This window comes from Natrix helvetica, assembly GCF_964273705.1.
Source record: "Natrix helvetica genome assembly, chromosome: 3".
NCBI classification, from domain to species: Eukaryota; Metazoa; Chordata; class Lepidosauria; order Squamata; family Natricidae; genus Natrix; species Natrix helvetica.
This window is the reverse complement of record NC_138549.1, coordinates 66,927,852-66,940,222: the sequence shown is the minus strand read 5'-3', so window position 1 is coordinate 66,940,222 and position 12,371 is coordinate 66,927,852. Positions and strand designations below refer to the sequence as shown.

Sequence of the window (12,371 nt, the reverse complement as noted above, 5' to 3'; positions counted from 1 at the left end):
GATTTATATTCCAGGAAGTCTTACTAATAAGACCTAGCAACAGTTTCCAATTAGATGATAATATTTCTGGCTATTTGCCAAATTCAGTCTGTGAAGAAAAACAGGACAATCTTGAATTCAATGAAATAGACTTTGACACTCCTGGTCTAAAGGCTTCCCTTCTCACTCCTTTCTATCACCCTCTGTTATTGCTAGGTGATTTTTTTTGAAAATTAGTTTGTCCACAAAAATGCTACTCTTTCCATCTTTCCATGTGAAATTTTGCATAGTAGATCAAAACAAGAAAAGAACAGAGAAATATCTTAAGAACAGTAGGCTGTCCTGTTATCTGCTTTGATTTTCGAAGTAACTAAAGTAAATGCTTTTACTATATGATCTCAAACATCTGAATGCAAATATTCTCTTTAGATTAACAAGATTAGCTTCTAAAATATTGCTGAAGATCTGATTCAGGGATGTTCACATTGCTGAAGTATTATTCCATTGTTTCATAACTAAGTTTTGTAAAAAGCTATATGTGGATGTCTCCTGGATTTGCTTTAACCATATGAAAAACAGATAATTGTGGAGTCTCACATAAATTATGTCCACTTATTTCAATACTGGCTATTTTGTTTTGTGTCATTTTTGTAATATGTCTATGACCGTAGCCCTGGTTATATGGATCTTAGCCCCATAGATTTTAAATAGAACAAACAAAATTTGGCAACACACTTTACCTCAAGGAATGAAATAGCTTGTTGTTTGGCAAATTAGTGTGGATAATGTTCACTAACTTTACACATATTTTATATACAGTAACATATATTACATGCATTTTATATACAGGCAAAATATCAATCATTTTTTAATATTATTTAATTCTAATCAATATTACTCTCCACCATTACTTTGTTGAACTGAGTGTTTACTGTACCATTACACTGGATTGATCCAAAGGCCACTCCCAATGCACTATTTACAACCAAAATTTACAAAGCTGTTTAGGAATCAGATTATGCTACAACATTGCAACCCTCATTTATACTACAATATGCTCTCAGCCATCAAAAGACTTGTGTTTTTCCACTTTTAAATTAGCAATTGAATACAAACACACAGATGGTTCTAAGGACATCCAGAATTCAAATAAGCAAATGACGCTAGTTTGAAAAGAAAAATTAAAAAAACATTTTAAAAGCCCATTTGCAGAGAGGAAATTGAAGATGTGATATTTGAAAATCTGAATTATTACTTTAGGAAAACTATACTGACCATCCAATTCCTTTACTTTTTAAAATATTACTTTTTTAATTATTCTCTAGTGATAAAAGTTTTATATATTGCATTAAAAACTACATTAGCAGGCTTTGTAAAGTTCATGTTCCCAATACAGTGGTAATATATGGAGTGACAGTTTCGTATTGAAACCCAGGAGCAAGCCCATTTTGTTACTCCACAACTCATTGGCATCAGAAAGCTTTACCCCTTACATTTTTGAGAGAAAGGATTTTTTTTAATGCACTTTAGTTTAATAATTTGCACAAGTGATTGATGGAAGCAGGAATTTCTTACGCTACGGGAAAAAATACTGATATACCCTTTCTTTTTGCCTGTTCCTTCTCCACCCCTTATGGCAGAGAGATACCTGATTTCTGTATTGATCCCTTTATCTGTATCTGCAGGACTGCTGTTAACCTGTGAGTTAGCTTTGTGCAAAAAGTGTTCTGCCACCCCTCAGCAGCCCTGTCTCCCCTATTGCCTGGGCTACATAACCTGTGCAGGAGGCCCCATCTACCATTCCACCTTTTTTTGCTGCCTCTTAATGATGTCAGCATAGGTTCTGCAAAGCATGTGGAAAATCTAGGAAGGGGCAGAGGAACATGGGTTACTCTTTTGTCGTCATTGTCATCCCTGCAACGTTGTGGTTTCCAGCCTATTTCTATTTAGGGAGTACAAGTTGAAGTAATCTGCTACCCACTCCTCCTTTCATTAATGTAACTTCTACAACATCCATCTGGCACCCACCTGTCATGTCTTTGGCAATGCACAACTTGCACACCTGCTTGGAGCGGCCCTGCCTATATCCTATCTCTTCCTCTGTTTGTGTCTGCCTTCTTTACCTCTGTGACTGCTTTCTTAGGAGGCTTGCCAGTTTAATGCAAAAATAATACCGAATGCAAAAGCAGTGGCAGTTCCAGAGTGCATTTTTAAAAACACATTATGTTTTCTTTTCAAAGGAGAAATAATCATGTCTGGAAGGCACTAGACTTCTATGCAAAGCTCTAATCATCTGACAAGATGAAGAGAGGCGATGAGAAAGGAGAATGAGTGCTGACTTATTTTATTGTGGCTGCCATAGGAAAAATAACACCAAAAGCAACTTTCTGTTTGCCAGTGGTTTGCATGCTGTTTGCTGTAGCATTTAAGAACATTGAAGAAAAACTGATTTTAAGGCAAGAACTTTCCCCACTCTCCCCACAACTCTAGTAAATAAGAACAGCTATCTTTAAAACCACATAAATAAAGGAGAGATTCCAGGAATTATGTGAAAATAAATTCAAATAAAAAATTATGATGTTATATATTTATACATTATTATACATGTATAAACTTATAAGGCTCTATGGTGGTTTAAACTGACATATTATTATTTAATTATTAATTCTTAAAACTACATTCTATATTTATTTTCTGTGCAAGCCTAATCCCAACAACAGTATTCACTTTATTCAGGGAGGATTGTGACATTCATTTTAAAAAGTTACAGTATTGCAAGTTTTGAGATTTCCTGGCTTAAGGCTAGTTTACATTTGAGATTTTAAAAACTGCTGAATATTATGATATAACTCAGTTTCATTGTTTCTACAGGGACTGGAAAAAAAGTCTATTCAAAATATTATTGGGAGCTTAATACCTTTATTTAGATTTTGAAGTAACTTGATTTATCCTATGGTAACATTAAAACTACACACACACACACACACACACACACAAACACACTTCTGAAACCAAGTCAAGTTTACTTATTGAAAACTAACCTGAAAGTATGAGGGTGATATTTAGCACAATGAATATTCCACAGAACAACCCGACCCTGAAAGTAGTCCATGCTGGTGCAGGCTGTAGAGAGAACAGAACAGTTTTTATTTTAAATATCTAAGATTTTAAAAGATTGTACTGATATTATCAAATTTACTGACATATCAGTTTGCAGGCAAACCAATGATTGAATTCCTTTCTGCAAACTGAATTCATTTATCTACCTGCTGTGCTTATTAATGAAAGTTATCTATATACGGTGAAAATATGTGTCTAAATCTCCCGAATCTTACTTTTACTCAAAAGGACGACTATCCTGCTGGCAAAGAAATACTAAGGAAGGAGATGTAGGAGATTAATGCTTTCCTTCCACTGTAATTTTCTCTAAGGTTTGTGTCTGAGGTGCTGCTTGTTCCAGTGAGAGGGAAAAAATACAATTATCAGAGCAAATGGCCACATTTTAATGGATGAAAATAAGTCCAATTTAGGGAGACATACTGAAGTCTTTACAAATACTTTTATACTTTATACCAGTGACGTGCGGTGAGGTTCATGGCTGGTGAGGCTGGTGACGTCATCAGGAAGGCGGGGAATGGGATCACGTGTGCTGGAGGCTGAGGCTGCCAACAACATTTCTGCCTCTGCAGCTCGCGGGCGAGGACGGACGGAGGTAGCCAGAGCGACGCCGAGGCGGTCCGGGCGGACGAAAGAGCGAGCGATGGAGGATCAGGCAGCCTGATCCTCGGTCGCTCGCCCGCCGGACTGCCTCGGCGCCACTCTGGCTACCTCCGTCCGTCCGCGCCTGCGAGCTGCGGAGGCAGAAATGTTGTCGGCGCTCCCGGATGACGAAGCCACAAAAGCGACTGGGGGAAGGTTCTCGTCGTTCCCCAGTAGCTTTCGTGGCTTCGTCATCCGGGAGCGCCGACATTTCTGCTTCCGCAGCTCCCGGGCGCGGCCAGACGGATGTATATAATATTATACATCCGTATACATGGGCTCACGCTTGAAGATGGCAGGTGAGATCCTGCCGAAACGTTGCAAAGACAATCTCAACCTTACACGGGAAAAGACCCGAATACAACAAAACCAGCATACCTACACCCGTGAAAATCTACGAAAACAAATATATATAGTATATAATATTATATACTATTATTTCATGAAGAGAGGTGAGGCTCTGCCTCCCCTGACCACACGTCCCTGCTTTATACTTTTTTAATACTTTTAGAGCAAGCTGTACTTGCTCTAAAGTACAAATAAATATTGAGCCGATTGAGTTATAATTTTGCTTTGCAAACATTGCACAGCTATTATATGCGGATATAAGCAATAATACTTTAATAATGGTCAAAAAGGGGCTTTCATAAAACTAGGGAGGGAATTAAATAGTTATTGTCAGGTTATGTGGGCCTTAGCACAACCCTAGTTATACGCCATTATTACTAATAAGAATATAATTATTGTTCATTGCTATTTATTTATATCCTGCCTGTACCTTTTTTTAAATAAATAAGTCATGGTGGCAAATATATCTAATGCTCCTTCCCCTTCCTACTTTCCATGCAGCAACCCTATGAAGTGAATTGGGCCGAGAAAGAGTAAAGGGCCCAAAGTCACTCAGTCAGGTTTCACATCTAAGATGGGACTAGAACTCAGTGTCTCCTGGTTTTTAGCCTGGTCCCTGAATCCACTAGACCAGGGTTGTCAAACTTGCGTCGCCACGGTGGCGTCACGTGACATATGGGGACTTTTTCCCCCTTCACTAAACTGGACTAAAGCAGGGCCAACAAGTAACGCATCTGGCCCACGGGCCGCGAGTTTGACACCACTGCATTAGACCAAGTGGAGTAACTATAATCAACAGTCGTTTCTTCTGTGGCAGGCTTATCCACAGAATCAGTATTGAATGGAATAAGCATTAAGTAATTACTCAGTTTTGATTGGCTTGAGGCAGGTATCATTTTTTTTAAATTCAGACACTGCTGTACACAGCATTTGATGCCAAGTATTTGGGATGATAAATTATGACAATGATATAATGTCATGAAACTATTTAGCTCTCGTGACATGATTGTGGCAATCCTACTACTGAAAAAACTTTCTTCAATGGAGAAGCTGTCTTGCAGCTGTAAAACTGCTAGGGCCACTGTCTAATCAAAATCAAAGCAGCAGTTAAGTGATTAAGACAATCCTGATTGGAAAAAGGAAGCAGTGTTGGAAAAGGAATGAAGCGCAATTGGCCCCAGCAGACATTAAAAAAAATATGGACTAAAAGAATATTTTGCTTCAAATGAATGACTAAGATCTCTAAGAATGACAGCTATATAAAACCTTCTGTTTTTCTGTTACTGCTGCTGTTTTACAGAGCTCTTTAACTACGACTTTTAATAGGAATAAACAGCAGAGAAAAATAACAAAATAATTAATTGGAAGTACAAACGAACTTTTTATTCTAGCATCCTTTCTATTCTGCTATTACATATTAATGCACTGTCTACTTCCACGACTTCTTCTATTTCCATCACCTGTGCTGCTCCTAGTGGTGGAACACGTAATCGTTTCATGGCTTTCTGTCGGTCACCATCTTCCAATTCATTGGTTACCACTGTCTAAAAAAAAATAGATAAAAAGTTATAACATAGTTTTTTTTAAAAAAAAACATGAAATAGGTGCTAAATGGTTCAACTCCTTATTTTAAAATATACAGGCGGTCCTTGATGTACATTCATAGTTGGGATTGGAATTTCCATCATTAAGGAATATAGTTGTAAAGCGCAATTCATGTGACTGTTAGCCATGGCAAACTTGACAGGCCGAGCTGCCTAACTCTACATACACAGGGTGAGAAACAGAGAGTGATCCAGGTAAACAGTGTGGGGTGCCACAGGGGTGGGGGAGGCATTGAAAGGTCTAGCACTGGCCACGCACAAGTTGGAGAGTGGGTTCTGCAGTGTGTTGCAAGCGTAGTGTCCCTTGCCTCAACTCCTTATTCCCTGAGTCTTCATATCACCCAGTATTGGGTCGGTGTTCGGGGTTCAGGACCCCCACACAGCACCCCGAGGTTTGGGGAGATAGTTAAAGGAGATTTGGGTTAATGGTAGGGTTCCAAGTAATACCCCCAACGAAAGAAGATTCCAAGGTTTGAAGTTCCTCAAAAGTCCATTTTATTAGAGATGTCATATTGGCACATCTGGGAAAACCCAAATCTGAAAGCTTCCAGGTTTTCCCCACCCAAATGAAACTCCAACCCCTTGCCCAGCATCCACATGTCCATCCAAACCAGGCACCAACCCAACTGGAGATGCCTCCCAGTCATACCCCTCCAGGTACAGGGCAAGATGTCCTTGACTCTCTTGAGAAAGAAATGTTATTATGACTATATATCTATATTATATTCCATATAATCCCACCTCCCATTTTCCCACAGCATTGAATGTGGCAGGCCTGAAGGCCCAATGCAAAAGATGGCTTCCAGGCTTGACACTTAGGAGGTCAGGGATAGAGGTACAAATTACATGCATGCATATGTAGGAATGCTGGGGAAAGGACTTACTGAAGCTCAGGTGCTTTTGGCATGCACCACAGCTCTGGGGTTGAAAGAAGCCCCTGAGCTGCAGCACAATGCCCAGCTACAGCAGTGTGGTTCAAAGGGGCTTCTTGGTGTTCTGCAGCTCTGGGGCTGGAAGAATACCAGGCCACATTGCAGCATGAAACGCAGTTTCAGCCCAGTCATGCAAAAGGGTTTTCTTGGGTCCTCCGACTCTGAGGTTGCAAGAAGCACAAAGCCCAGTTCCACCAGCATAGCACAAAGAGTCACTTGTCCGAGGGAAGCTGCAGCCATCCTAGCCCAGTCTCAGTCACTGACAACCTCACCCTTTACTCTGCACTCCATGCCCTAGCTTAGCTTTGCCATCTTCTCCCTCCTTCTGCCAATGAAGCGTGCCTGGTCTGTCCCTTTGCAAGGCAGCTGCTGGCCACACCTTCTCCAGATATCACTAGGAAACTGCCATGTACGGTCTGGGGGAAAAACCCTCATGCAGCTAGCAGCTGCCTTCAAAGGGACAGACCTGGTATGTTTGATCAGCAGCAGGAGCAAGAAGGGAAAGCTCTGCTAGGGCATCAAGGGCTGCAGACTGCAGAGGAATGCAAGAAAATATCACTGGGAGAGGCAGGCATTGAGGGAAACTAAAGTGCCCCTATGGTTGTAAGTGTGCCAAACACTCAAAGCTTGATCACGTTCAGCGGTGCTAAAACTTAGAAAGTTCACAGAACAAATGGTTGTAAGTCTATCACCACTTGACTGATACACTACTGGTATACAAATACTACTTGTATCAAAAATGACTTTACTTAGTAGGATTTTAATTTCTACAAAATTATAAACCTGCCATATTAGCATTGAGACAACCTGGCTCCCGAATACACACTAGAATCGGTTGATTTGAGTGTTTCCTGGGAGATTTTATTTCTAGATGGAAACAAAAGTAGTAGTAGTAGTAGTGCTCTAGGCAGTTCATTTTTAGAAATAATGTAACATGAACCAATACTGGCCCATTTTGGAAGAAGAGATTCTAGAACCATCCCTTACGTAGTAGACTATACCTCTGTTTCAGAGATGAGCTGATTGATTTTCTTGCAAGTATAGAAAGGAGCCACTTCCACATGAGCCACTCTCCAATCAGCACCTCGTGGTGTCTCCAGGATCTTATCATGTTTCTTCAAAATCTTACGGAACCCTGTGAAATTTAGATTCTAAAGATAAAGATAAAACACAACCATGTTATTTGTGTACTCTTTTGTTTGATATCAGGGAATTGAGAAGGGAAATAAATCACCTAGAGGAAGAAACTATAAAATCTTTTCCTTCTTTAAGAGAAACATATTTTGCATTTTTCTATCCATAATAAAGCTAGTCTTTTTTCCTTTAAAATTAACAAAAAAATACCATATTTTTCTGAGTATAAGACGGACCTTTTTCCCTCAAAAAAGAGGTTGAAAATCTGGGTGTGTCATACACTGATACAGCATGTTTTGCCTCCCGAAGCCCCGCCCCCTTCACCAAAAGGGCTATGCATAGCTTTTAGGACGCTTTCAGAGAGATTCTGGGGGCTGGGGAAGGCAGAAGTGAGTGAAAAATGGGCCATTTTTTGCCAAATTTTGCTTCCCCAGCCCCCAGGAATACTCTATAAGCCTCCTAAAGGCTATGCATGGAACTTTTTGTCAAAAAACTGGGCGTTTTTTCAAAAAATAGGCTGTTTTTTGCTCGTTCGGGGGGGGGGGGCTACCCACCCAGGAGCACTCCTGCAAGCCCCCTAAAGGCTATTCTTGCCTTTTTTGGAAAAAGATGGGCCCATTTTAGCGAAAAATGGGCCGTTTTGGGGAAGTTTGCAGAGTGCAAAACCCCTCTTTTTTTTATTTGCCTCTTCAAAACCGTGGTGCATTTTATAATCTGAAAAATACGGTAAATCCAGCTAAATCATATATTCCCTCATAAAAGATTGCTGCTATAGGAGTAAACTTTTGTAAATTGCATGTTTAAATTAAAATGCCAGAGGTAAAGTCTGCTTGTAATCCACATTGTTGTCCTTCAGTTTTATACATAATCATGCATAAAATTGATTGTAATAACTAATAGTAACTCCATACTTTATACAGACAAAAACGGAGGATTAGAAACAAATCGACATTCCCAATTCACTGACTGCTGAACATATTTTTGAACACCTGGCATATAAAGTGCTGTTTATGAGAATAATTATTGGAGAAATTGAATATTTAAAGAAGAAAGTTGTTGGGTTATAAGAAAAAAGCAAAGAAAGAATTAAAAATTAAGGATATGGAAATCTTCATTTGTTTTTAACTCATTATAATACATGGGACAGTAAAAGCACTGTTGTTATTTTAAGCCTATGGCACATTATATTACATTTAATCACCAGGTACATGGAAAAGTGTGATTTATTTTAAAGGTGTAATTTATTTTAAACATAACACTGAGTATATGAATGCTTATTTGTATTTCTTTAATTTAAAAAAAACAGTGCAATTGCATTTAAGAAAAACTCAATAGTTTGTGGCATTATATATAGTAACAATAAAACTATATCACTGTATGGAGAACGAGCCAGACGTCGCGACGATACAACGTGCGGTCTCGATAGTCTGAGACCGCCATTGATTCTTTTACCAGCTGCACGGTCCATATGGACCTAAACCGTCCCGAAGAGACGGTGACAGGGAGACAAATCCTTGCTGGTCTCAGGGACACCGCAAAGTCCCTGATTGACCCAAGGGAAGTTCTCCAAGCGGTAAACAGACAGCCCCCAGGCTGACAATGTCGGAGATGGCTCCGGAAAGAAGGCAGTGAAAGTGGTGAGATTTTTTTCTTTGAGAATGATTGCCAAAAGAAAATTTTTAAAAGATAAATTAGTCCTTTAAGCAAAAGAATAAAGCAGCGAAATTTATCTTTATTGGACTGCCTTAGAAAGTTTTTTTTCCTCTTCTATGTAACAGCGTTTTGTGGATTGAAGTGATTGGAATGCTTCCCGTTTCTCCTCTTAAGTGAATGAATTGATTTTTTTCTCCTAATCTGTGCTACCTTTATTTTTTGGCTGATCTAAAACTTTTTTCACTTTAATAATCCTTCCTCTTACTGATTATTAAATTTTATAAAAGACACTTAGAGATTTTTGTTTTCCTTAAGCTTGATACGAATAAGAGAAAGTTGAATCTGCCATTCGGAAGCCAGAACTTGGTTTTTTTCCTCTTTTTGAAACAAAGTATCCTTTGCTCTATTTTCTCTGAGTTTGTTGACATTGTAACTAGAGGGTTTGCAGCTTGTCTGTAGAGACTGATACCAGCTCAAGGACACGAACTGTTTTCTTGCAGGTGTCTTTGTGGAATATTTTGGACAAGGGAAGGGAAAGAAAAGAAAAGAATAGAACCCTCATTTTTTTTGAAAAAATTAAAAGGATCTTTAAGCAAATTTAAAACAAAAATATTTTTATACATAAAAGAGATATTGAAGGCGAGAGTGGATTTTAAACTTTTTCTTTTCTTCTGGGAAATATGCATTCATATACAGATGAAGAAACCCTAAGCTACCAGGATTTTTTGAATGGAATTCTAAAGATATTGGAAGGATTTGAGAGGTTTGATAAGAAGTTAGACAGATTATTGTCTGGCTCAATACAAGATGAAGGGACTGGAGCCTCAAAAATTAAAGAAGAGAGTGAAGATATAGAAGATAAAGACAAGATAATAGATGAACCTAATAATGGAGCACCTATGAGTGAAAGTGGAAAGGAGAGAACATGGAAAAGTGAATCTGATTATTATTATATACTTGATTATCTGGAGCTCTACCCCCTCTGTCAAGATATGGATTTGATGATGGAATTAAGAAGAGAAACAGCTTTAGAAAAACATCGGACAATTAAAGACATGTCAATTTTAATACCAGTTCAAGGGCAACAAGACTATATGAGAGATCTTTCAAGCAAAAAAGTGCGGAGAGAAGTTTTAAAAAACTTTATAAAGCAGTTTATAAGAGAATTGACACAACACCTGGCTAAAGAGATAAGACAGTTTTGCTCCTGGAAAGACACAGGCTGATGATGAAGGTTGATAACTCAAAACTTAGTTAACCTTTGGTGATTAATAAGTAGGATTTCTTAGACACTTTTAGAATGTTTTCTTTAAAATGTTTATTTGTTAATTAATAATTCATTATAATAATAAAGAAGTAATAATCTCAATTAGTAAAAATAATTTGGATATAAACTGTAAATTGCGACCTGGGGAAAAGATTTATCAATTTCACTAATATATTTTTGTTTAGACTTTATTATAAAGATGTAATTTTTCTTGGGTCGGTGGGGGGAGATGTGATAAAAATGACAAAAAAAATCCTGTTTTTTTTCTTTAGATAACTATAATAACAATAAAAAAATGTTAATGGATAATGTTTAATGATTTTATATGTCTTGGCATTGGTAAAAGCAATTAGATATAAGCCTTAGATAGTGAGTTGGGGAAAAAAAGGGAATATGCTATAAAAGGGTAATTATTGGAGGTTTATAGAAATAGCTAATGAATGCCAGTAGGTGGTTGTTTCTTCAAGGGCAAATGATTCTAGATAAAAGCATATTTAAATAATTATAGCTAAATGAGAATGATGGTACATTGATGGTAAAATACATAAAGATCTTTGATTTTAAAATGTAAATTAAAAATATGAAGGATGTACAATAACGCACGAAATTCATTTGTAACCAATCGACATGCTTTCTACAAGATGTAATGAAGAATGTTTTTTTGTGTTTTTGTTTAATTGAAACAATAAAAAAAATTCTTAAAAAAAAACTATATCACTGTATCATTATTATAGGCTAATATATAAGCTAAAAAAGAAACCTAGCCTGTTATAGATACAAAACTTTATAGTAAGGTAATATATATATTCAAAATTAATCTATTTTTTAAAAAAAGAAAAAGGGGGAAATCATATAAAATAAGAGGGAAAAGCTTCCTTATAAACTGAACATCCAAAACATAATATTATTTGGAAAATGATCTCATTTAGGCTAGTTGGTAATTTCATTTTCAATTCTGAAACAAAACAAAGAACAGAACCAAAATATAGTGCCTATGGGAAGAGTTACAGCAGCTCTACTGAAATTATTTTCAATTAAATCATGCCTGGAGTGATCTCATAATGGAGCTCAGTAGGATAGAAAAGCAAGGAAACAATTTGGAGATGGGAAGAGAAAACTAATATATTAATGATATATATTATCTTTAATAAGAAATTTTAATTATTCTCTCTTGAAGAAACCCAGCAATCTCCCATGAGAACTATACCTCGTTCACAAGCCTAAATGAAAAAAAAATGAAGACAATTTCAGGCTTAGGTTTTTATTTCTGGGTTGAATAACTTTGATTGCTCTGGGAATAATTATAACTTCTGACAAATATCAGCGACACAAAATGTTTGACAAGTCTAATACAACATCGCAGTGTTGAATTCTTGCTAGAATCTTTCTGTTCCAACTGTATATTTTGAACAATAAGGAGTTAATAATAAAAAATATTAAACTGTGGGAATTCAGTGAGAAGAGAAATGAAAAAGGTTACTGCTTTCCAAACGATCCATGTCATGTTATTAGAGATAAAAGATCACAGAGCTTCTCCTCAACTCTCTCTCTCCCCAGAATATTTATTTGGACACTGATTATTTCCCCCCTTTTTTTGTCAAATAAAGATGTGGCAACTAACTACAGGCAGTCCTCGATTTACGACAATTGAGCCCCAAATTTTTGTTGCTAAGTGAAACATTTGCTAAGTGAGTT

The 12,371-nt window shown here is 37.4% G+C and overlaps 1 protein-coding gene across 1 annotated transcript in view; it reads right to left on the bottom strand.

Moving 5' to 3' along the window:
- XPR1 (xenotropic and polytropic retrovirus receptor 1) overlaps positions 1-12,371 on the bottom strand; it is a 107,177-nt gene that overhangs the window by 47,884 nt on the left and 46,922 nt on the right. The window contains exons 5-7 of the mRNA XM_081946842.1: positions 7,624-7,773; positions 5,547-5,630; positions 3,021-3,102 (exon numbers count right to left, since the gene is read on the bottom strand). Of these exons, the coding sequence (XP_081802968.1) occupies positions 3,021-3,102; positions 5,547-5,630; positions 7,624-7,773 (316 nt within the window). The remainder of the gene's footprint in view (positions 1-3,020; positions 3,103-5,546; positions 5,631-7,623; positions 7,774-12,371) is intronic.